This window comes from Ranitomeya imitator, chromosome 2 (assembly GCF_032444005.1).
Source record: "Ranitomeya imitator isolate aRanImi1 chromosome 2, aRanImi1.pri, whole genome shotgun sequence".
Lineage (NCBI taxonomy): Eukaryota > Metazoa > Chordata > Amphibia > Anura > Dendrobatidae > Ranitomeya > Ranitomeya imitator.
Window position 1 is genome coordinate 757816854 of NC_091283.1, and position 27470 is coordinate 757844323.

Genomic DNA, 27470 nt, shown 5'->3' on the forward strand with positions numbered 1-27470 from the left:
CAGGAATTTTTGTAATGTTTAAAAAAAAAAAAAAACAACATTGAACTTTTTTCACAAAAAATTTACTTCAGCTCCAATTTGCATTATGCTACCAAGGGTAACAGGAGAAATTGGACACCAAACGTTGTTGTAAAATTTGTCCTGAGTACGCTGATACCCCATATGTGGGGGTAAACCACGGTTTGGGCGCACGGCAGAGCTCGGAAGGGAAGGAGCGCCGTTTTGACTTTTCAATGCAAAATTGACTGAAATTGAGATAGGACACCATGTCACGTTTGGAGAGCCCCTGATGTGCCTAAACATTAAAACCCCCCACAAATAACACCATTTTGGAAAGAAGACCCCCTAAGGAACTTATCTAGATGTGTTGTGAAAACTTTGAACCTCCAAGAGTTCCACTACAGTTTATAACGCAGAGCCGTGAAAGTAAAAATTATTTCTTCCACAAAAATTATTTTTTAGTCCCCAGATTTGTATTTTCCCAAGGGTAACAGGAGAAATTGGACCCCAAAAGTTGTTGTCCAATTTGTCCTGAGTACGCTGATTCCCCATATGTTTGGGGGAACCACCGGTTGGGAGCATGGCAGAACTCGGAAGGTAAGGAGCGCCGTTTGGAATGCAGACTTAGATGGATTGGTCGGCAGGCATCACGTTGCATTTGCAGAGCCCCTGATGTACCTAAACAGTAGAAACCCCCCACAAGTGACCCCCATATTGGAAACTAGACCTCCCAAGGAACTTGTCTAAATGTGTTGTGAGAACTTTGCACCCCCAAGAGTTTCACTACAGTTTATAACGCAGAGCCGTGAAAATAAAAATTCTTTTTTTTTTTTTCCACAAAAATTATTTTTTAGCCCCCGGTTTTGTATTTTCCCAAGGGTAACAGGAGAAATTGGACCCCAAAAGTTGTTGTCCAATTTTTCCTGAGTACGCTGATACCCCATATGTTGGGGTAAACCCCTGTTTGGGTGCACGGGAGAGCTCGGAAGGGAAGGAGCACTGTTTTACTTTTTCAACGCAGAATTGGCTGGAATTGAGATCGGATGCAATGTCGCGTTTAGAGAGCCCCTGATGTGCCTAAACAGTAGAAACCCCCCAATTATAACAAACCCAAATTCAAACACACCCCTAACCCTAATCCCAACCATAACCCTAACCACACCCTTAACCCTAATCTCAACTGTAAATGTAATCCAAACCCTAACTTTAGCCCCAACCCTAACCCCAGCCCTAACCCTAACTGTAGCTCTAACCCTAACTTTAGCCCCAACCCTAACCCTAATGGGAAAATGGAAATAAATACGTTTTTTAAAATTTTATTATTTTTCCTTAACTAAGGGGGTGATGAAGGGGGGTTTGATTTACTTTTATAGCGGGTTTTTTAGCGGATTTTATGACTGGCAGCCGTCACACACTAAAAGACGCTTTTTATTGCAAAAAAAAATAGTTTTTGCGTCTCCACATTTTGAGAGCTATAGTTTTTCCATATTTTGGTCCAGGGAGTCATGTGAGGTCTTGCTTTTTGCGGGACGAGTTGATGTTTCTATTAGTTCCATTTTCGGGCACGTGAAATTTTTTGATCGCTTTTTATTTTGTGAGGTAGAATTAACAAAAAACAGCTATTCATGAATTTCTTTTGGAGGGCGCTTATACTGTTGCACGTTTGATAAAGTAGTTTTATTGTTCAGGTCAGAACGATTACAGCGATACCTCATTTATGTCATTTTTTATGTTTTGGCGCTTTTATACGATAAAAACTATTTAAAAAATAATTATTTTTGCATCGCTTTATTCTGAGGACTATAACTTTTTTATTTTTTCGTTGATGCTGTATGGCGGCTCGTTTTTTGCGGGACAAGATGATGTTTTCAGTGGTACCATAATTATTTATATCCGTGTTTTTAATTGCGTGTTATTCCACTTTTTATTCGGCGGTATGACAATAAAGCGTTGTTTTTTGCGATGTTCACTGAAGGGGTTAACTAGTGGGACAGTTTTATAGGTCGGGTCGTTATGAACACAGTGATACTAAATATGTGTACTTTTATTGTTTTTTTAGATAAAGAAATGTATTTATTGGAACAATACTTTTTTTTCTTTATTTAGGATTTTTATTTCTTTCTTTTTACACATGTAAATATAATTTTTTTTACTTTTTTACTTAACCCCGGGGGGGGGGGGGGGGGGGCATCACATTATAGTGACAGATTACTGATCTGACACTTTGCAGTGCACAGTGTCAGATCAGCGATCACACAGGCACTGCAGGGAGGCTTCCTGGCCCTTGCTCTGAGCAGGCGCTTGAAAGCCACCTCCTTGCAGGAGCCGGAAGGCCCCCTGCGGCCAATTTAGATCCGGGCCTGCAGGGAAGAGGAGGCAGGAGACCCTCGGAGCAACGCGATCACATCGCGTTGCTCCGAGGGCCTCAGGGAAGCACATAAAGGAGCCCCTCCCTGCCCGATGCTTTCCTATGCCGCCGGAACGCTGCGATCATCTTTGATCGCAGTGTTCCGGAGGTTAATGTGCCAGGATGTCACATAGTGCCGGATGTCAGCTGCGATAATCAGCTGACGCCCGGCCACGATCAGCTATCGCCTATGCCATACTATTCCGTCCATGGGAAGTAGGGCCCACACCACATGGACGGAATAGTACGTCCAATGGCAGAAAGGGGTTAATCACTATATTATTGTTAACGCTGTTACTTATGACTGTTGTGTTTGAAATTGTTTAACTGTAAAGAGCTGCGGAACATTTTGGCGCTATGTAAATAGAGATTATTATTATTATTATTATTATTATTAAAACCCTAATTAATTGAAGTCTAACCTTGGTCAAAATTATCTGAACAGACAAATCTCCAAGGGTGCCCAAACATTTGCATTGGTTCATTTTCCTTTTTGTAAATTTTTAGTAAGCAAAAAAATGACTTTTTTTTGCCTAAAACACAAAGGAAATAGGTAGAGTTGAGCGACCTTGACCTTTTTAGAGTCGAGCCGGGTTTCGCGAAACCCGACTATCTCAAAAGTCGGGTCGAGTGAAATCGGCCGATTATGACGTAAAGTCGGGATCGACTGAAACACGAAACCCAATGCAAGTCAATGGGGCAGCATAGTCGGCAGTGAGTGGGGGCCAGGAAAACACCTAGAGTGCCCATTTTAATGTCAAAACCATCCATTCTTCTTAATGAAGCTTGTCAAGCGTAATTTACCTTATAATAATTGGAAGGCATTTGAAATTGGGGGTCATTTGGCTAAAGTTGTGGTGGGTAGGGCTGGTTCAAGTAATTAGTGGGCCCAGGAAATCTGGACCACGTCACGGCAGTGGAGCAGGGAGAGGTAAGTATTTCAACTTTGCAAGTGCTGTGAACCTGAGCAAGCAGGGGGGGCCCACTCGTTGGCATTGGCACTGGCACAGGGCCCCTCAAAGTACAGCGGTGTGTTTGCACGGCGGGGGCGCCTCCCACCGGCAGCAACACTTTTGCGTACCATGAGAGGCCCTGTGCCAGTGACGTCGCCAACTAGTATTCCTCCCCCCACCTGATGAAGGAACCTGCACTTTCATCTGCACCTTCCTGTTTGTCCCCGTGTAAGGTGGTATGGTATGCGGGAAGGGGGACCTGACTTTCAGCAGGGTCACAATCTTGCAGTGTAGCGTGCACGGGAAATGTTGCGTTATGGGTCAATGTACCAGCAGACTCATCTATCACTGGCTGGGCAATGGGCAGGATGAGGAGGAAACACAGATATAGGCCCAAAGAATAAAGTGGGCTAAATGCAGTTCAAAATTGGTAACACAGGACTAATCAGGGGGCATTGCAGTGGAGGACAATTGGAAGGAGAGGCTGACACAGAGAGTAGGCCCAAATCAGTAAGTAGTCGAAATGCAGTTCAAAATTGGCAACAGTAGTAAACAGGCGGCACAGCTTTGTTCAGTGGAGGAGAACAGCAAGGAGTGGCAGACACCGATAGTAGGCCCCAACCCAACTAGTAGGCCAAATGCAGTCTAACATTAACAACTACTTAACGAGCGCCTGAAAACGGAATTTCAGGACAGGAAACCAGGAGAACAGCAAGGAGCGGCAGACACCGATAGTGGGCCCCAAACCAACTAGTACGCCAAATGCAGTTGTTCCGTTTAACCACAATTTAATGAGAGCCTGAAGATAGAAGTTCAGGAAAGGCAACCTGGAGAACACCTTGGAGTGGAACACACCATCTCTCTACACCCCATACCCAATTTGTAGGCCTAATGCAGCGTAGTTTCCAACAACTACTAAACGAGAGCCGGAAGATCGAAGCAATGGAGAGGAAACCTGGGGAACACCTTGGAGTGGAACACACCATCTCTCTACAGTGGAACACACCATCTCTCTACACCCCATACCCAATTTGTAGGCCTAATGCAGCGTAGTTTCCAACAACTACTAAACGAGAGCCGGAAGATCAAAGCTCAGGAAAGGCAACCTGGGGAACACCTTGGAGTGGAACACACCATCTCTCTACACCCCATACCCAATTTGTAGGCCCAATGCAGCGTAGTTTCCAACAACTACTAAACGAGAGCCGGAAGATCGAAGCTCAGGAAAGGCAACCTGGGGAACACCTTGGAGTGTAACAAACCCTCTCTCTACACCACGGAAGGGCTGATTCTTAGGAAGGAAGGCTGTCGGAAAGAAGCAGGGCGCGTCCGAGGGTGATTATATTCTCATTAGGTATATACTCACCCTCGGACGCGCCCTGCTTCTTTATTTGTAATGAATGTTTATTTGCAATGTGGTTTTGACTTACTCTATTTTTTTGGTAAATAATGATTTTATTATTTTCATTGTTTTGCATCTTCTTGGCAATAATATAAAGAAGACGCGACAGGACAACACTCGGTGGATGCCATATCTGTGTTTAAAATTGAAAAAACCTTTCAGTTAACTACTTGCAGGAGAAAGTTATTGTAGCTGGTGGCCATTTTTAGTACTGTACCAGATTTTTGTTGTATGTGTTTGTTTTTAATGTTAAAATGTCTGCATTTGATATCTCTCCAGTATTTTCTTTTTTATAAGCAAAATACTTATTTTTATATTTTCTGATGTTGGTTTCAGGGGTACACGGGCAGCAGTGGTGTGGTCAGTGGAGGCCTAGTGGAAGGAGTGACCGCAGACAGGCATCGAAGGCCTAAAATAATAACACATGGCTGTAGGCAATTTTAAATTGGTTACAGGGGTACACGGGCAGCAGTGGTGTGGTCAGTGGAGGCCTAGCGGAAGGAGTGACCGCAGACAGGCATCGAAGGCCTAAAATAATAACACATGGCTGTAGGCAATTTTAAATTGGTTACAGGGGTACACGGGCAGCAGTGGTGTGGTCAGTGGAGGCAGGGGCGGACATACCGCATGTTCAGCCGGTGCGGCTGCACAGGGGCCCAGAGGGTGAGGGGGGGCCCCTACAGGACAGCTAATAGTGAGGGCAAACTGGCCCCAAGGCTCCGGGGGGCCCCTGTCCGGATTGCCCTCATGTGCGGCGGGCAGGGAGAGATACCTGCAGCTCCGCTGTCTCAAAGAGAAAGTGGCAACAGGGCTGCAGTGATCTGTCCTGCACTTCCTGTCTCTCACACAGCAGCAGCACGGCTGGGCACTTCTGTGCCAGAGAGAGGAAGCTTCCAGCGATCCACAGAGAGGTAGGTGTTTGCTGATTCTGCAGTCTTCTTCCCCTGTGTGCGCTCGTCTTCCCTTTGCGCTGCTCTGCAGCACAATAAACACCAGTGATTGTGGACTCCGGACTGAAATCTGTACTTCACTTTAACTCAAGACAAACTCCTGCTCTGGATGTGCTGAAGCCAATCACAGGACAGTGAAGGCATTAGGAGAATGTACTGGGGGGAGGTGAGGAGAAAAGGGGACTCCCTCTGGATTATTCACTTTACTGAGCTTGCCATAGCAAAGAACAGACAAATTGTTGCCAGAGGAAAACTTTACAAACAAAGCTTTGTAGCAGTCATATCCAGCATGGTCAGGCTCCTTCTAGGAGATGCAGCAGCTGTGGAGGAGGCTGGCAGCAGGTCCTCAAGGGGAGCTGTGTGCAGGGTCTCCAGTCCTATAGGTGCAGGGGGTCGTCCACTGCAGAGCATCCCCTCTGCGACCTGCTGCACTCTTAATGGCAGGAAAGGAACCAGAGAATAAGATGCAAAATAAATGGGATTTTACTATCTGTCCATATATCTGTCCGTCTAGCCCATATCTATCTATCTATCTATCTCACATCTATCACTCTCATGTCTGTCTATAGATTTATCTATACCATATCTATCTATCATCTATCTATCTATCATCTATCTATCTATCATCTATCTATCTGTCTATCTATTATCTATCTAATATCTATCATCTATTATCTATTTTCTATCTATCTATCTATCTATCTATCTATCTATCTATCTATCATCTATCTCACATCTATCTATCTCTCTCATGTCTATCTACCTATAGATTTATCGATCTATTGTCCAGAAAAATGAAGGCAGCACTCCAGTAAAAAAAATAAAAGTGGCTTATTGGTCACACATGGGCCAATAAACCACTTTTATTTTTTCTATTGGAGTGCTGCCTTCATTTTTCTGGATAATAGCATGAGGTTTGGTACATGCCTGGAAGGATTTTTTGCACCCCTTGTTTTCTTTTGGTGCTGCTTTTTGTGTTCTTTATCTATCTATCTATCTATTTATCATCTATCTATCTATCTATCTATCTATTATCTATCTACCCCCAACAATGACAGCTCCTGGTGTATTTGGAATCTTGGGCAATAAGACTCACTGGACCAGCTATGAGACTCACACTAAAGGCCTCTGTGCACATTAGAGAGAAGTCAACACAATTTGATCATTTCTGCCGGTCCAAGACAACAATTAATGTATAACCGGACCTCCCGAATCTTCCCAGAGGTGGAGCAAAGGATCAGGCTCTTTGAACGTCCACTACTGATAATCTTCCTCTCCTGTGAGATAATCCACCATCAGTGTCTGGTAATGATTTACTCCCCATTCCTATTGGAAGCGTGTATGTTCCTAGGCCAGCTCAGTGTTCATATATAGTAGAGAATTGGAATAGCTGGGGTCCTAACAAATGTTTGACTGATGGTAACTTAAAGGGATATTCCCATCTCCAACATCCTATCCTAATATGTAGTAGGTATAATATCAGAAATATTAGCAAATACCTCCAATTAGAAATATAGTATAGTTCTTCTCATTCTCTATGTATATATAATGTAGCTTTGTCGCCATAGAAGGAGAGGGGCCCAGACACATTTCTTGCACAGGGGCCCCAAGCTATTAGTGTCCGCCCCTGAGTGGAGGCCTAGTGGAAGGAGTGACCGCAGACAGGCATCGAAGGCCTAAAATAATAACACATGGCTGTAGGCAATTTTAAATTGGTTCCAGGGGTACACGGGCAGCAGTGGTGTGGTCAGTGGAGGCCTAGTGGAAGGAGTCACCGCAGACAGGCATCGAAGGCCTAAAATAATAACACATGGCTGTAGGCAATTTTAAATTGGTTACAGGGGTACACGGGCAGCAGTGGTGTGGTCAGTGGAGGCCTAGTGGAAGGAGTGACCGCAGACAAGCATCGAAGGCCTAAAATAATAACACATGGCTGTAGGCAATTTTAAATTGGTTACAGGGGTACACGGGCAGCAGTGGTGTGGTCAGTGGAGGCCTAGTGGAAGGAGTCACCGCAGACAGGCATCGAAGGCCTAAAATAATAACACATGGCTGTAGGCAATTTTAAATTGGTTACAGGGGTACACGGGCAGCAGTGGTGTGGTCAGTGGAGGCCTAGTGGAAGGAGTGACCGCAGACAGGCATCGAAGGCCTAAAATAATAACACATGGCTGTAGGCAATTTTAAATTGGTTCCAGGGGTACACGGGCAGCTGTGGTGTGGTCAGTGGAGGCCTAGTGGAAGGAGTCACCGCAGACAGGCATCGAAGGCCTAAAATAATAACACATGGCTGTAGGCAATTTTAAATTGGTTACAGGGGTACACGGGCAGCAGTGGTGTGGTCAGTGGAGGCCTAGTGGAAGGAGTGACCGCAGACAGGCATCGAAGGCCTAAAATAATAACACATGGCTGTAGGCAATTTTAAATTGGTTACAGGGGTACACGGGCAGCAGTGGTGTGGTCAGTGGAGGCCTAGTGGAAGGAGTGACCGCAGACAGGCATCGAAGGCCTAAAATAATAACACATGGCTGTAGGCAATTTTAAATTGGTTCCAGGGGTACACGGGCAGCTGTGGTGTGGTCAGTGGAGGCCTAGTGGAAGGAGTCACCGCAGACAGGCATCGAAGGCCTAAAATAATAACACATGGCTGTAGGCAATTTTAAATTGGTTACAGGGGTACACGGGCAGCAGTGGTGTGGTCAGTGGAGGCCTAGTGGAAGGAGTGACCGCAGACAGGCATCGAAGGCCTAAAATAATAACACATGGCTGTAGGCAATTTTAAATTGGTTACAGGGGTACACGGGCAGCAGTGGTGTGGTCAGTGGAGGCCTAGTGGAAGGAGTGACCGCAGACAGGCATCGAAGGCCTAACATAACAAAAATGTCAATACAATGGTATTGTCAGTGGCAGGCATTGAAGGATGTCAGCGCATAGACTAAACATTGGTGGAGCTGTGAGATAATTTTGCAAGTGGTAGAGCACTGTTTGAGCTGGGGTGGGGGGAAACTGTCTTGTGGCCGGCGGTACAGGCCCAGGGCCCCTCATATTACAACGGTGTGTCTGACGTTGGGTGCGCACCACCACCGCCAGAGACACTTTATTGTACTAGGAGGGACCCAGTGGCAGTGCCGTCGACCAAAAGCGGGCTCACCCACCTCTTCAGACAAACTGCACTCTCACGGGTGCTTTCGCCAAGTGTCGATACCACGGCCCCGTGTGGGGAGTTTGGCCATTTAGTGAGGTGTAAACATGTCGTATGCTGGACAATCAGGTGCAGAAAATTACGAGATTGGAAAAGGCATTCAGAATAGTCCACAGGCAAGACCTTTTCATAGGAAAGCTAGGTGTCAGCCGGGCAAGGTGGGGCAAAAGATTTCGAAATCCAGTTGTGGTTCATTTTAATGAAGGTTAGATCATCTACATTTTGGGTAGCCAGACGAGTCCTTTTTTCTGTTAGTATTGAACCTGCAGCACTGAATACTCTTTCTGATAGGACACTAGCTGCCGGGCAAGCAAGCTCCTGCAATGCATATTCTGCCAATTCTGGCCAGGTGTCTAATTTTGATGCCCAGTAATCAAATGGGAATGACGGTTGAGGGAGAACATCGATAAGGGATGAAAAATAGTTTGTAACCATACTGGACAAATGTTGTCTCCTGTCACTTTGAATTGATGCTGCAGTACCTGTCCTGTCTGCGGTCATAGCAAAATCACTCCACAACCTGGTCAGAAAACCCCTCTGGCCAACGCCACTTCTGATTTCTGCCCCTCTAACTCCTCTGGTCTGCTGGCCCCTGCAGCTCGTGTGAGAACGATCACGGGCGCTGTGTGCAGGGAATGCCAGAAGCAAACGGTCAACAAGAGTTGATTGTTTGGTTGCTAATATTAGTTCCAAGTTCTCATGTGGCATTATATTTTGCAATTTGCCTTTATAGCGAGGATCAAGGAGGCAGGCCAACCAGTAATCGTCATCATTCATCATTTTAGTTATGCGTGTGTCCCTTTTGAGGATACGTAAGGCATAATCCGCCATGTGGGCCAAAGTTCCAGTTCTCAAATCTGCGGTTGTGCTTGGTTGAGGGGCAGTTTCAGGCAAATCCACGTCACTTGTGTCCCTCAAAAAACCAGAACCCGGCCTTGCCGCACCACCAATTTCCAGTGGCCCCGGAAAAGCTTCCTCATTAAAAATATAATCATCCCCATCAACCTCCTCGTCCTCCTCCTCCTCTTCGCCCGCTACCTCGTCCTGTACACTGCCCTGGCCAGACAATGGCTGACTGTCATCAAGGCTTTCCTCTTCCTCAGCTGCAGACGCCTGATCCTTTATGTGCGTCAAACTTTGCATCAGCAGACGCATTAGGGGGATGCTCATGCTTATTATGGCGTTGTCTGCACTAACCAGCCGTGTGCATTCCTCAAAACACTGAAGGACTTGACACATGTCTTGAATCTTCGACCACTGCACACCTGACAACTCCATGTCTGCCATCCTACTGCCTGCCCGTGTATGTGTATCCTCCCACAAAAACATAACAGCCCGCCTCTGTTCACACAGTCTCTGAAGCATGTGCAGTGTTGAGTTCCACCTTGTTGCAACGTCTATGATTAGGCGATGCTGGGGAAGGTTCAAAGAACGCTGATAGGTCTGCATACGGCTGGAGTGTACGGGCGAACGGCGGATATGTGAGCAAAGTCCACGCACTTTGAGGAGCAGGTCGGATAACCCCGGATAACTTTTCAGGAAGCACTGCACCACCAGGTTTAAGGTGTGAGCCAGGCAAGGAATGTGTTTCAGTTGGGAAAGGGAGATGGCAGCCATGAAATTCCTTCCGTTATCACTCACTACCTTGCCTGCCTCAAGATCTACAGTGCCCAGCCACGACTGCGTTTCTTTCTGCAAGTACTCGGACAGAACTTCCGCGGTGTGTCTGTTGTCGCCCAAACACTTCATAGCCAATACAGCCTGCTGACGTTTGCCAGTAGCTGCCCCATAATGTGAGACCTGGTGTGCAACAGTGGCAGCTGCGGATGGAGTGGTTGTGCGACTGCGGTCTGTGGACGAGCTCTCGCTTCTGCAGGAGGACGAAGAGGAGGAGGAGGGGGTGCGAACGGCTACAGCCAATTGTTTCCTAGACCGTGGGCTAGGCAGAACTGTCCCAAACTTGCTGTCCCCTGTGGACCCTGCATCCACCACATTTACCCAGTGTGCCGTGATGGACACGTAACGTCCCTGGCCATGCCTACTGGTCCATGCATCTGTTGTCAGGTGCACCTTTGTGCTCACAGATTGCCTGAGTGCATGGACGATGCGCTCTTTAACGTGCTGGTGGAGGGCTGGGATGGCTTTTCTGGAAAAAAAGTGTCGACTGGGTAGCTCGTAGCGTGATACAGCGTAGTCCATCAGGGCTTTGAAAGCTTCGCTTTCAACTAACCGGTAGGGCATCATCTCTAACGAGATTAGTCTAGCTATGTGTGCGTTCAAACCCTGTGTACGCGGATGCGAGGCTAAGTACTTCCATTTTCTAACCATAGTCTCATGTAGGGTGAGCTGGACTGGAGAGCTGGAGATCGTGGAACTAGCGGGGGTGCCGGTGGACATGGCAGACTGAGAGACGGTGGGAGATGGTATTGTTGCCACCGGTGCCCTAGATGCAGTGTTTCCTACTACGAAACTGGTGATTCCCTGACCCTGACTGCTTTGGCCTGGCAAAGAAACCTGCACAGATACTGCAGGTGGTGCGGAAAATGGTGGCCCTACACTGCCGGAAGGGATGTTGCATTGCTGACTAGCTTCATTGGCCGAGGGTGCTACAACCTTAAGGGACGTTTGGTAGTTAGTCCAGGCTTGCAAATGCATGGTGGTTAAATGTCTATGCATGCAACTTGTATTGAGACTTTTCAGATTCTGTCCTCTGCTTAAGGTAGTTGAACATTTTTGACAGATGACTTTGCGCTGATCAATTGGATGTTGTTTAAAAAAATGCCAGACTGCACTCTTTCTAGCATCGGATACCTTTTCAGGCATTGCAGACTGAGCTTTAACCGGATGGCCACGCTGTCCTCCAACAGGTTTTGGCTTTGCCACGCGTTTTGGGCAAGATACGGGCCCGGCAGATGGAACCTGTTGCGATGTTGATGCCTGCTGCGGCCCCTCCTCCTCCGCTTCAGAACTGCTGCCGCCTGCACCCTGTTCCCCCAATGGCTGCCAATCGGGGTCAAGAACTGGGTCATCTATTACCTCTTCTTGTAGCTCGTGTGCAACTTCGTCTGTGTCACCGTGTCGGTCGGTGGTATAGCGTTCGTGATGGGGCAACATAGTCTCATCAGGGTCTGATTCTTGATCAGCACCCTGCGAGGGCAATGTTGTGGTCTGAGTCAAAGGACCAGCATAGTAGTCTGGCTGTGGCTGTGCATCAGTGCACTCCATGTCAGATTCAACTTGTAATGGGCATGGACTGTTAACTGCTTCACTTTCTAAGCCAGGGACGGTATGTGTAAAGAGCTCCATGGAGTAACCCGTTGTGTCGCCTGCTGCATTCTTCTCTGTTGTTGTTTTTGCTGAAGAGGACAAGGAAGCGACTTGTCCCTCACCGTGAACCACTAACGACGCGCTGCTTTGACATTTACCAGTTTCACGAGAGGAGGCAAAAGAGCTAGAGGCTGAGTCAGCAAGATAAGCCAAAACTTGCTCTTGCTGCTCCGGCTTTAAAAGCGGTTTTCCTACTCCCAGAAAAGGGAGCGTTCGAGGTCTTGTGTAGCCAGACGACGAACCTGGCTCCACAGCTCCAGACTTAGGTGCAATATTTTTTTTCCCACGACCAGCTGATGCTCCACCACTACCACTACCCTCATTACCAGCTGACAATGAACGCCCCCGGCCACGATCTCTTCCACCATACTTCCTCATTGTTTTAAAAACGTAAACAAACTAACGGTATTTGTTGCTGTCACACAAATTACACGGTGAGCTATAACTTCAGTATGATTTAGCTACCCCTTTACAGGTGAGTGAGACCACAACGAAAATCAGGCACAATGTTACACACTCTGTTGTTGGTGGCAACAAATGAGAGAGATGCCACACACGCAGGACTGTCACTGAAGCACAAATGTAAATATTAATCTCCCACTGATTTGATTTTTTTTTTTTTTTAAGGGAGACTTTAGGAAAAAAAAATAATAGAATAAAATGATTTTTTCAGGAAGAATTTAGAAACCAAATAAAATAAAATGATTTTTTCAGGGAGAATTTAGAAAACAAATAAAACAAAAAAAGGCTTTCTATGGCCCACTGAGTGAGAGATGACGCACACAGGAGTCAGGAGTGGCACACAAGCCCAGAGGCCAATATTTATCTCCCACTGATTGATGTAGTGATTTTTTCAGGTAGATTTTGGAACCCAAATCAAGCTAAAAAAATAATAGGCTTTCTATGGCCCACAATTGGAGAGAGAGAGAGATGGCACACCCAGGAGTCAAGACTGGCACACAAGCAGAAAGGGCAATATTAATCTCCCACTGATTTGTTTTTTTTTTTTGTTATTTTTTCAGGGAGACTTTAGGAAAAAAAAAATAGAATAAAATGATTTTTTCAGGAAGAATTTAGAAACCAAATAAAATAAAATGATTTTTTCAGGGAGAATTTAGAAAACAAATAAAACAAAAAAAGGCTTTCTATGGCCCACTGAGTGAGAGATGACGCACACAGGAGTCAGGAGTGGCACACAAGCCCAGAGGCCAATATTTATCTCCCACTTTTTTTTTTTTGTTCCAGGGAAAATTTATAAACCCAATAAAAAAAATAATAAATAGGCTTTCTATGGCCCACTATCTGAGAGACAGAGAGAGATGGCACGCTTAGGACTGGCACACAAGCCCAAAGGCCAATATTAATCTCCCTTTTTTTTTTAAGGGAGAATTTATAAAACCAAAAAAAAAAAAATAAATAGGCTTTCTATGGCCCACTATTTGTGAGAGAGATGGCACGCTCAGGACTGGCACACAAGCCCAGAGGCCAATATTAATCTCCCACTTTTTTTTTTTTTTTTCCAAATTTTCCAAATTTATAAACCCAATAAAAAAAAAAAAAAAAAAATAGGCTTTCTATGGCCCACTATCTGAGAGAGAGAGATGGCACGCTTAGGACTGGCACACAAGCCCAAAGGCCAATATTAATCTCCCACTGATTGATTTATTGATTTTTTCAGGTAGAATTTAGAACCCAAATAAAGCAAAAAAAAAAAAAAAAAAAGGGCTTTCTATGGCCCACTGAGTGAGTGATGATGCACACAGGAGTCAAGAGTGGCACACAAGCCCTGAGGCCAATATTTTTCTCCCACTGATTGATGTAGTGATTTTTTCAGGTAGATTTTATAACCCAAATCAAGCAAAAAAATAAATAGGCTTTCTATGGCCCACTGAGTGAGAGATGATACAGACAGGGATGGCACTCTAGCAGAAATGTCAATCTTAATCTCCCACAAAAAAAAAAAAAACAGGGAGTGTCCTTCAATTACTATCTCCCTGCAGTAATCTCAGCCAGGTATGGCAGGCAGCAATAAGGAGTGGACTGATGCACAAATTAAATAAAAAGTGTGTACAAACCAAAAAGATAGCTGTGCAGAAAGGAAGGAACAAGAGGATTTGTGCTTTGAAAAAAGCAGTTGGTTTGCACAGCGGCGTACACACAGCAATGCAGCTATCAGGGAGCCTTCTAGGGCAGCCCAATGAGCTACAGCGCTGAGGAAAAAAAAAAAAAAAAATGTAGCTTCCACTGTCCCTGCACACCGAAGGTGGTGTTGGGCAGTGGAAATCGCTACAGCACAAGCGGTTTGGTGGTTAATGGACCCTGCCTAACGCTATCCCTGCTTCTGACGAAGCGGCAGCAACCTCTACCTAAGCTCAGATCAGCAGCAGTAACATGGCGGTCGGCGGGAACTCCCCTTTATAGCCCCTGTGACGCCGCAGACAGCAAGCCAATCACTGCAATGCCCTTCTCTAAGATGGTGGGGACCAGGACCTATGTCATCACGCTGCCCACACTCTGCGTTTACCTTCATTGGCTGAGAAATGGCGCTTTTCGCGTCATTGAAACGCGACTTTGGCGCGAAAGTCGCGTACCGCATGGCCGACCCCGCACAGGGGTCGGATCGGGTTTCATGAAACCCGACTTTGCCAAAAGTCGGCGACTTTTGAAAATGAACGACCCGTTTCGCTCAACCCTAGAAATAGGTCATCGTGAACTTTTGCCCTTTTATGGATAATTTCATTTTCAATTGCTTAACTGTTTACAGAAACATTGCCCAAACTTTTACATGCCGCTGTGCTTATAAGTAGAAGACATATATGAAATACTGGATTGCATCGTCAATGTGCTCTATTATGTGCCATTACCAATACTTCACTTTGGAATCGCTACTCTCGTGCATTGTGTCTTTTATGCAGTCCAAGCTAGGACAGTGAGTATAATAAGGAAATTATTCAAATTAATATGTCAGATAGGTCCAAAAGTAAAGTGTATAATCAAGGAATAATTACCAGCAGCCAGAGACCTAGAGGAATAGTAATAACATTTGGGACAAAGGTAATTGCATATATTAACTTTTGAAACTTCCTCAATATATAACAGCTTGACACTCAGAAGAAGAGGTGGTTAACCTATTTAAATCTTGGAAAATATTTAATTCAGTTTTTCCCTTAAGAAATTAGCAGACTTTCGCACGCAATAATTGAAAATTTCCTATGGGATTTTCAAAGGTTCACACCACACAATAGTAACCACTAAGTAGGATCACCTTAAATTATCATAATTAGTGATGAGCGAACGTGCTTGGATCAGGTGTTATCTGAGCATGCTCAGGTGCTAACAGAGTGTCTCCAGTGTGCTCAAATAATTATGTTTAAGTCCCTGCGGCTGCAAATCTCACGGCTGTTCAACAGCCGCAACACATGCAGGGATTCCTTAACAGGTGATCCATTAATGTGTTGTGGCTGTCGAACAGCCTTTAAATATAGAATTCAAGCACGGCAAAGATACTCTATTAGCACATGAGCATGCTCAGATAACACCTTATCCGAGCACGTTCGCTCATCACTAATCATAATGAATAGATTAGGTAACAATATTTAAGTCACCATACCCCAATAATTCTCTATAACCTAGTCTTGGCGTGCCAGCAATATAATCAATCTTCATGCAGATTTTCTAACTATTTTCACAATTCAAGCTGCAAGCCTAATTAAATGCATCTTAGACCTGCTGAGGCTGGTGTACTTACTTTGCAAACACCCAGTCAAAATGTAAGTATAATGATTTTTAAAAAGTCTTACCGCCTATTAGAATTAGCATTTTAGGAGGACATACCGATTTTATTAGGAGTGAAAACTTTCCAAACTGGTCTGGCCAAATTCAAACTTTCTACTAGCCCCAAACTAGCCGCTGTAATACAGTGATCAATGAGGGAAATGTGAATCGAAATAGGTAGGAAATCTCTGCACTGCATACAACTGTTTCTATCCTGCAAGAGACCACAATGTATTTTATAATACACCAATATATGGTGGGCTGCCGCTGCGTTCCCTTGTGTGTGTGCCTGCACATATCCAGCTACAATCTAAATGTAAAATTTGTTTTGGGTAAGGAAAAGCTGATTGCACTGAATAATTTGCAAATCATGGGCTTCGTCATTCTTCTGCTCTCTAGAGAAGTTATTTGAATATAAATGTTACGGGTTTTTTATTCTCCTTTGTGCTGGTTACATTTTTGATGCCAGCTTTACAAAACACAGTAAAAAAATAAAAAGAGGTGCAGAGCAGACAGCAAGTTCAGTAATTAGCCCTTAATATACGCCGATAAAGAGGACGCAGCGTACGTTTCTAATACGAAACCTGAGGTCTCCCACTAGCTCAAGGGAAGAGATGCATGTACATGTTAATGAGGACTGCAGAAGAAGCAGCGTTCCTTCAAGGACACTCTGTATGGCACCGCAGTGAGATGTAGCAGCTCAAGGGTCTTCAAAGTATTTAGTAGGAACAAAAACAAAAAAAGATCAATGTTTACAACGGAATCCATTTCCACCTACAATCTATGAGCAATCCAACAAAATGGCATTTATGGACTTGCAAAGACTAGAAATTTTGAAGAGAAACTGAAGCTTTGGATTTGGTGGAGCTTTTCTCTCACTTACAGTACCGGTCAAAAGAATTGATACACCGGTTCCATGTAATGATTTTCCTTGTTCTTATTGGAAAGGTTAAAGTTGTAAATTCGGACTAAAGGCATCAAAACCATTGAGAAACGTTTAGAAATAAGGTATAAAGAAACACTCATTAAAAAAACAGAATGTGGGTAAAATCTTTGATTCCTCAAAATAACCTCGTTTTACTCGGATGACATCTATAAACATCCTTGGCATTCTCTCAATTGTATTCAGGTTGTCAGATGAAACGGATTTCAAAAAGCCGTGAAGGCATTCGCAGAACTGCTGAGCACCTGTTGTTGGCGGCTTTGCCTTCACTCTGCAGTCCAACTCATCCCAAGCCATCTTAAAGGGGTTGTCCAGTCAAAGCCAATAAGTCTGCAGTCTGTCTGTGTTACTGTAGACTTATGAATAGAGATGGGTGGACACCTGGATGTTCGGGTCCGGCGGGTCAGCCGAAAAGTTACAAAAAGTTCGGGTAAGAACAGTACCGGGACCTCATTCACTTGAATGGGGGCCCGAACATCCAGTGTTTGCCACGCTGTCATGTGCATCACAGCGCGGCAAACACCGCTTCTGATCTGCGGTGAAATCATCCCCGCCGTTCAGAGAACCGCGGTTCCCATGCTGTCAAAAGACAGCACAAGCACTCAGATGTGATCGGAGGTATAAAGTTTAACTCCAGTCACTGGTGTCAGCGGATTCATTAGCCCGCTCCTGCGCTGTAAATAAGTAATTATAAAACAAACCGGCATGGGTTCCCCTGTATTTTTGATAACCAGCCAGGCAAAATTCACAGCTGAGGGCTGCAACACTCAGCTGTCAGCTACAACAAGGCTGGTCATCAAGAATAGAGAGGCACCCACGCCGTATATTTTATTTAAATAAATAATTTAACAAATGGCTAGGGTGTCAAAAATGGGGGGAACCAGCATTGCTAAAGGACACAGCTGGGAGCTGGTATTCTCAGGCTGGTAAGGTGCCATGGATATTGCCCCCCAGCCTAAAAATAGCAGCCCGCAGCTGCCCAGAAAAGGCACATCTATTAGATGCGCCAATTCTGGTGCTTTGTCTGACTCTTCCTACTTGCCCTGTAGCGGTGGTAAGTGGAGTTAATATTTGTGGGGTTGATGTCACCTTTGTATTGTCAAGTGACATCAAGCCCACAGCTTAGTAATGGAGAGGCGTCTATAAGGCACCTATCCATTATTAATCCTATAGTTATATGGTACATAAAGACACAGCCAGAATAAAGTCTTTTATTAGCTTTAAAACAAACACACTTACTTTTTTACTTCAAAATAAACACAGTTATACTCACCAAACTCCTATTCCACTGAAGCAATCGTCTTCTGTAAGAAAACAAAAATAAAAAACAACAATATCCCTTCCCTATTCGTCCTTCTGTCCCATGGCGTAATCCATGTCTGGGGAATAAACAGCTTTCAACCTGGACGGTGCCAAGATGTGATCGTCCAGGCTGAGAACACTGGTGAATGAGGTGCTGCGAGCACAGCCTCAGTGTCCGGCGGTGACGTCATCGAGGTTACTTCCGGTCACTGAGGCTGTGTTCCAAGCCGGGCTGAACTGCCGTGACCTCTGTGTAGATCCCTGCTAGCACCGTGAGAAAAACTAGCAGAGAGCGAAGCCGCACCCACTGGCCATGGGTATGTATAACTCATACATGCCCTCTGGACTCGGGTCTGAAAACGGCGAATATCCGCAGTGCACAGTGACTGCAGACTTATCGGTTTGCCCGGACAACCCTTTTAATTGACTTGAGGTCGAGTGAATGTGGAGGCCACATCATCTGACACAAAAACATGTCCATCTTTCTTTGTCACATTGCCCAAAGGTATGATTTGGCTCATTGTCTTTTTGACACACAAATAATCATCCCACGAAATGCAAACAAGATGGGATGGCATGTAGTTGCAGAACGCTGTGGTTGTTGATTTTTTTTCAAAACCAAGGTGCAATAACCCATCATGGCAAAGTCACCAGCAACACGCCCATACCATAACACTTCACACTTCATGGTGGGCACTACACATGTAGAAACCAGACACTCACCTTTTCTGTGTGTAAAAAACATGTCAGTTGGTATAAATTATCTCAAATTATGACTCATCAAATCGCAAGATAGATTTTCACTGATCTAATCCTTAGTCCAAATGTTACTTGGCCCAAACAGGTCTCTTTTTCTAGCTTACAGTACTCAGTAGTGGTTTCTTTGCAGCAAATAGACCATAACACCCTGCTTCTTGCAGTCTCCTATGGACAGCTGATGTTGAGATATGTCTGCTACTTGATGTCTGTGCATTATTTAGGAGCACTGTTACCTGAGGTGCTATCATTTTGCAGTTTTCATGCTGGTAACTGATGAACTTATCCTCTGCTGAGGTAATTCTTGGTCTTCCTTTCTTTAGGAGGTCCTCATGAGAGCCAGTATCATCATAGAGATTGATGGTTTTCATGACAGCAACTAAGGATACCGTCAGGGGTCTAGCAATATTTCCAGACCGACGGATATTCATATCCTAAAGTACGGTAATTATGCCATGCTTTTTCCCTTTACATAATTGAGGGCTATTTGACATACTCTGGCTTAGAATAGTTGTGAAATAAGGCTCAGCGCTCTATGGAAATGTATACCAGCATTGCCTCTGCAAATCACATCTAGTGAACCCTTGACGAGACGTAACTGTTCAATGGAAGCCTTTCCTGGTCACTTGAGAGAATGTAAAGGGTGTATAAAGCTGCCATGAAAGTACAAGGTGGGATCTGAGGTTTAAGACACATCCTGTTTTGCTTTGCAAGTGATTTTTACTTTTTCCATACGTGGTCCTTTATGTTTTTTTTTTCTGCCTTCAGTCTTAAGCTAGAAAGTACATGCAACATAAGAATAAGAAAACCACTGCATGAACAGGTATGTCCAAACGTTTGACTGTTACTAAATAGCAGACATGTATATTTGTATACAAAATTAAATGAATGCCATTGACAGCTGCCAGAATGGACTAGGGTGTCAGGGAGCTTAGACTCAGTACAGTTTTAATCTGTGCTAATGGCTAAATGTTGACATACAGTATATCAATAAGCCATTAGACATATGACATTTACACCATGTAAACGTGGGCAACTGTAGCCGGTCACTGACTTAGAAACAAATGATAGGCTGCTGTTATGAGGAGTTGCATTTATGGGATGGGTAAGAAAGCTCAACTCATAATTACATAGAAAGGCTATGTTCACAAAGTTTTTAAACCCAAATTAAAGAGTATTCAAAGAGTAATTGAAGCTGATCTGGTCATAGACTTTGAAGCAGATCGGCATCAAAATCCGTGAATAAACACGTAAGTGAACATAACATACAGGGTTAAGCTGGTTAATTGAAAACTGCCAAGAAACGGTAAAAGTTATTTCATTAAACAGTTTTGTCCGATGGCTCAGTGGTTAGCACTGATACTTTGAACCGCTGGGTTCCTAGGTTCAAATCACACCAAGGTCAACATCTGCAAAGAGTTTGTATGTTCTCCCCGTGTCTGTATGTTCTCCCCGTGTCTGTGAGGACGTGAGTCTCCACAAGATAAATCTCACCCATACAATGTATTGGACGCTGTGATTACGCACGGTTCAATGAACACATGCAGAATCACCAGCGCTCAAGAGCCGGCAGCGGACCTGTGCTGCGTCCAAAGCGCTGCCAATTACTGACCGTGCGCACCGATCTAAGACAAAGAAAAGCTCATCAGGTATTCTTCATAGGAAGGGCTAGCCTTTATGACAACTACTAAGAGCTGGCCCATAGCATGGCTTTTCCATGAAGATACTGAGATTAATTGATGTGCATAATTATTACAATTTACAAATGGTGGGGATCCTAGTTATGTCAACATAAAAATATTTTCTTAATCCTCAAACATCTCAAAGTTACTTAAATAGTGATGGATAGACAAATGAAGTCAGTGATCTGAAAGAAATTCTTTGGTATTTAAAAAAGGAAAAAAAGACAGTATAGAAGGTGTTAAAATAGGAAAAACTCCATTAATTTAGTATTCAATCCCCTGCTGATCATCCTCTCTGTATCTTCAGAGACCATATCACCTCCAATATTCATGTAACCATAATCCCCACAATGATGTAATTATGATGGCACATGACGGCTGAGGTCAGCACGTCAGTATAGTACAGCACGTGATCACTGGACTGGAACAGTTTTGTTACTTCAACACATTTCCTGTTTGTCCATTTTTGTTTCTTTAACCCAGGACAACCTTCCTTAATATGGGAATGGGAATAATACAACCATAAATGATACTTCTATCACTAACGTTGCTCCTTTAATTCAGAGACTCCAAATAATTGCCTAATTGAGAAGCTAATCCATCTTTTCCAAATTAATGAACAGCTTTCACCGTGATGTCATCAGCTTTTATTTACACTGTAGCCATGTTAGTAGATTAATATGATTCCGTGTAACACATCACAGGGACAAATCATCTGAAGGATATGTAGAGCTTAATCACTGACTGGCCACCACATTTACTCTGATGACAGCTGAAGGCGCTCAAGTGAAACCCTACTCTAAATATAACTAGGAGGAGAAATAAAACATGGAGAGTTTATAAAAGGCTGCGTCCCATCAACAACTGCAGTGCAACTAACAGATGACAAGATACAATTTCCCAATTTCCATACCAGAGACTTTTCAATTTTCACACAGTGCATAAAGTACTATGTACATAGTCTGTCCACCAAGCAGCACTATGGGTGAGATGTCCACACAACGTCTGGTGTGAACAGCATTGTATACAAATATGGAATCTCTTTGCAGCTCTATTGCAGGAGCCCGTGCATGGTGTCTACTTCCCCCTCCATGGTGTCCCCTTCCTCCCTCCTTGCAGGAATGCCAGCTTACTCACTGCTCCGGCCCTCGGCGTGGTCCCGGCATGCTTCCCGCTTTTGTTAGTGTTAAAGGGGCAGCGCACGCATTTTGTAAAGTGCCCTCAGCCTGTTGCTGAGAGGCATTTATCATAATGTGTACACCTGCAAGATGGCTCCAGCCAACTGCTGGAGTCATCCTGTGTAAAAGGCCCTCTCTCCCTTAGGGAGTCGCCAAGCAACTAGAGTCATTAGGTAGTTGGTGTTCTACTAGTGCAGTTGATAGGTCTCATGGTCCCGATGAGGTCAGTGTCTTGAACCCGAATCCCTGGTCATGGAGCGGTCAAAGTCCTGAAACCCATCCCCTGGTCCCAGTGCGATCAGTACCTGGAAGTTGTCCCCTGGTCCTGGTGCAGCCAGTCCTGTCCCCGAATTCCCCTAGTAGTGGGGCAGCCAGTCCTGTTCCCCAAGTCCTCTGGTCCCAGTGCGGCCAGCGCCTGAACATTGTCCCCGGTCTGTGTGCGGCGAGTCCCTGATTCAGTATCCTAGACCGGTGAATCTGAACATAGCCTTAGTCCATGTCAGTGAACCTGACCCCTGGGGTCAGCACTTTCAGTACCGGGATCTGCCTAGGAGTGGTACCTGGTGGATACCTGCAACCAGTCTGTCTCCACCATCAATAGCTCCAGTGAACACCTTGTAGCTGCTTAGCTTTGCCCCTTCCTAAGCAGGCCCGGTCCTGTGGCACAGTGGGTCCACAAATCCACGTGTGCCACCATTGGTAATAACACCCTTTAACAGACTGAAGTTTACACTTATACAATTAGTCTATGTTATAAATATACATGTAATTTACCTTTATGCGTAAACTAATGCAATAATAACAGAGCATAATAATAAAAAAGGAAACTTCCATGTGAGCATATCAAGTTGGAAAACCATACAAATAAATATTAAATGAGTGGTCCGATACCTAAAATGTTATTTATAAATATCTATTTTTAGACACGAAGCACTTTTGTAATTAGCTTTATTAAAAAATGGCCTACGATTCTCCCTAACCTGCTAATCCTTATATGCTTTTTCTTACTTCACTTTTTGTGTCGTTTCGCTTAAGAGGAGTCTCAAACAGGACATCACAGAAAGCTGGGGCTGCACTCACTTCCCCCCAGCGTTTATCACCACCCCTGGAGCAGGACATCATCGGTGAGGTTACTTACACTATTTTTTTTTCATAACCGCCCTTTGAAGATGTCCTGAATCCATGGCACTGATAGAAGTTTTGGGAGAAGTGATGGAAGCAACACCATTCAGTGTCTTACTGTGTTAGGAGAGGTCATCAGGGGGCAGAGATAGAAGCAGGGTGAGTGACACCAGCACCGCCACTTCACCTTTTCAGTCATGCTCTATAATGTACAGTCATCAGAGAACAGGGCTGGTGTCACGCATACATCTTCTATCACAGCCCCCTGTTGACATCATATTTCAAGGCAGTAATAGAAGCTGTGGGCCGAAGTTGGGGGTCACTCACTCCACTTCTATCTTTGCCCCATAACTACGTCTCCTTTCACATTAAGACGCTGCAGCCGGCGGGTACAGAAACAGAGTGCAGGATAGGGTGTAAAAGTACTTAGGGTGTAAACACAGACATTTATAAAATAACAATTTAGGTATCAGACCACCCCTTGTATGATTAGACTAACGCTCCGCAGGTTACCACCAACCATATAGAAAGTGATGGGGACAATGTGAGCCAGGACTTTCTCTACCTGGCCACACTGTATCCACAGGAGGAGCCTTTATGGAGCATATGCATATTTGATAAATTCTCCTGCAAGGGTTAAAGACATCCTTAATATTCTGCAGTTACCCAGCATTGTTTTAAGTGATCAGTAATCGTATGAATTAGAAAAGTACGTAGATTTTACCCACCTTTCCATCATATCGTTTTACGATAAACTGATCCAGGCCCAAATCTGTAAAAAAAAAAAATATATATATATGTATTGAGAAAAAGGCAATAAACTTTAAAACAAAAACTGGCGTACACATTCTGCTAGATTATAGATTTTAAGAGAAGGCAGAAATGTGACATTAACTATTGACTTGTTTTCTGTTGACATCTGGTAAAGAAATAAAGCGCTAAAACCAAATTGATAGATGTAAATCCCATATACAGAATTCATGTCACTCTGTTGTTAATTAACAAGAAACAAGGAATTTTAATGGTCTTTGAACAGACTACTGTAAAAATTAAGACAGTTCAGCCTCTCATACTGTTTAATCACTTTATTAAAGCCACTGACGAGGGATAACTTGGAGCCGAGTTTGTGGATAGATATGGTACTTATTCCACCTGCTCATGTGATGCTGTGCTTAGGCATCATGGATTGGTATCACAAGTTATATCTCAGCAAATAAACCAACCTGAAATCTGATCAGAAGCAGAATAGCAGGGAAATAGGCAAAATATTTTTATTTACCTAACCCACCCTTCTTTTAAAGCAGTTTTCAAAACTGCTGAAAATTGTGTAAAAAGTAATAAAAATACATTATTCTGATCTATGGCATACGGGGCATCATTTCTGCTAGAAATTTGGAGTATTTGGTTAAGAAAATGTATTTAATCGTTTTAACTGCCTGCAGTTGTCCACTGGGTAAAAGCCAATGAGGAGAATCAAGAGGCAAAGAATCCACTAAAAATATTAAGTAGCCGGCACCACTGCCTCATAGCTCAGCCTAAAGGACCCAAGACAAATTGCCATGCCCAAGGCCTCATTCAGTCGTCCTGTGAGATATCTATGTGCATTCCACATGTTTCCACTATATCCTATAGTGCTACTCACATATCCGTGTTTTATACAAATTATGTGTCCGTGCAAAACACCCAGAGACATGTCCATTTATTGACAGATGACAAGGGCCAATACAAATCAATGGGTCTGTGATTAACACATACAGCACAAGGATGACATCTGTCAAGTTTAACATTGCAAAGTATAAGAGAAGCTACTATCTTTCTCCATCAATTCATGGAAAACACAGATGATACACTGATGGTAAAAACGGAAACATGGATGATACACTGATGGTAAAAACGGAAACATGGATGATACACTGATGGTAAAAACGGAAACATGGATGATACACTGATGGTAAAAATGGAAACATGGATGATACACTGATGGTAAAAACGGAAACATGGATGATACACTGATGGTAAAAACGGAAACATGGATGATACACTGATGGTAAAAACGGAAACATGGATGATACACTGATGGTAAAAATGGAAACATGGATGACACATTGATGGTAAAAATGGAAACATGGATGATACACTGATGGTAAAAACGGAAACATGGATGATACACTGATGGTAAAAATGGAAACATGGATGATACACTGATGGTAAAAACGGACACATGGATGACACACTGATGGTAAAAACGGAAACATGGATGATACACTGATGGTAAAAATGGAAACATGGATGATACACTGATGGTAAAAATGGAAACATGGATGATACACTGATGGTAAAAATGGAAACATGGATGATACACTGATGGTAAAAATGGAAACATGGATGATACACTGATGGTAAAAACGGATACATGGATGATACACTGATGGTAAAAACGGAAACAGATGACACACTGATGGTAAAAACGGACCCATGAAAGACACACTGATGGTAAAAACGGACCCATGAAAGACACACTGATGGTAAAAACGGACACATGGATGACACATTGATGGTAAAAATGGACACACAGATGACACACTGATGGTAAAAACGGACACACTGATGATAAAAATGGAGACATGGATGATACCCTGATGGTAAAAGTGGAAACATGAATGACACACTGATGGTAAAAGTGGAAACATGAATGACACACTGATGGTAAAAACGGAAACATGGATGATACACTGATGGTAAAAATGGAAACATGGATGATACACTGATGGTAAAAACGGACACACGGTGATACACGGATTTTAAAAACAGACACATGGATGACACACTGATGGTGAAAAAAGACACATGGATGATACACTGATGGTAAAAACGGAAACATGAATGACACAGATGGTAAAAACAGACACATGGATGACACACTGATGGTAAAAATGAACACACGGTGATACACTGATGGTAAAAACGGAAACATGGATACATGGATGACAAACACTGATGACAACGATACTATTTTTTCAAGTACGTGTTTAAACATGGATGTGTGAAAATGACCTAAGAGACCCTGGCAGGATTTCCAAGCATCAAGGACCACACAAAGTAATTGCTAAGTCTCAAAGACCCCGGCTAAACTATTGATCAGTGGAAGAATAAAAACAAAGCTGCTGTGTATAAAAAGTATTCTTTCTTCTGTTTGCTAACTGGGATTTACATATGACTGTAAAACAAATATTCAGTTTACATAAATAACTGCTGGGAATAAGGTGCGCCATTTTAAGCAACATCTGGTGAGTTATCACACTGAAATATTAGCTAAATGATGCAATAATTTCCCTCATTACAAGCTAATCCATCTGTCACCAATTCAGAGATCTTTTTCGATGATTTTGCACTATGTTCCAGATCACATATGTAAGCTTTGGAGTTTTTAACCAGATGTTTTCGTGCTTAAACACACATATATTACACTATTGTAATATTATAGTATACATTCATCTCTCTGTCAACCCAAGAAATATATCCAACAAGAAAAAGACGTGAACTTATGGAAATCATAATTTTTAAAACATTTCGTGTTATTCAGTAGCGAGTATAAGCACCTCACACAAATACATGCGGTTACACTCCTTGGCTGTCATGCCATCAATTAATTAATTTATTAAAAGTGGTATTCCCATCTACAATATTCTATCCCAATATGTAGTAGGTGTAATAATAATAATAATATTAGCAAATTAAATTAGAAATGTAGGATAGTTCTTCTGATAAGCTATGTCGCTTACATCATGTGTCCTTCGGTATCCATGGTTACAACTACTCATATCGTGAGTTAATTAGTGGTCGTAACCATGGACACCTATGCTACTACAATACCCTTCATATGGGGTAAGTGACCAAGCTTATCAGAAGAACTATAGTACATTTCTAATTGGAGGTATTTGCCAATATGATTACAGCTACTACATACTGAGATAGCAACTTGGCGATGGGAATACCCCTTTAATGATTATGTTGGGAATTTTCTGCCACCCTGAAGAGATCTTGATGATTTGCCGGAGTCCACTACTGGAAGCTCTCTGTGCAACTGCCGACCAATGATGTCCCAGATGTGCCTGATGAGGATAAGTCCGCAGACTCTGCCTGCAGGCCATTCAAAGTAGCATGAATATGCGGCATAGCATTGTCATGTTGAAAGATGGGTCTTTTGGAGAAGCAGCCATCCCACTACAGTAATACCAAGGCTGGAAAGAAGACAAGAGGGGTCAGTCAACCTGACGTTATGCCACATAATTCCGAGAGTAGGATAAAGATGTTCCTCTTCATGGTGTTGCCCACAAGGTCTCATCAGATCTTAAGAATGGGATCTGAAGAATGGCGCGTAGTGATCCATTCTGTACTACAAGTGAAACTGGATGTCACATCCCAAGCCAAAATCATTTAGAGGCCTTCACCAGGAACCTTGAAAGTGTTCC

General features: G+C 43.6%; 1 protein-coding gene across 1 annotated transcript in view; it reads right to left on the minus strand.

Annotated features, from left to right (window-relative positions):
- The window catches only part of MICU1 (mitochondrial calcium uptake 1), a 263538-nt gene that overhangs the window by 159981 nt on the left and 76087 nt on the right, over nucleotides 1-27470 (minus strand). Inside the window, exon 5 of the mRNA XM_069753326.1 lies at nucleotides 23727-23770. Within this exon, the coding sequence (XP_069609427.1) occupies nucleotides 23727-23770 (44 nt within the window). The remainder of the gene's footprint in view (nucleotides 1-23726; nucleotides 23771-27470) is intronic.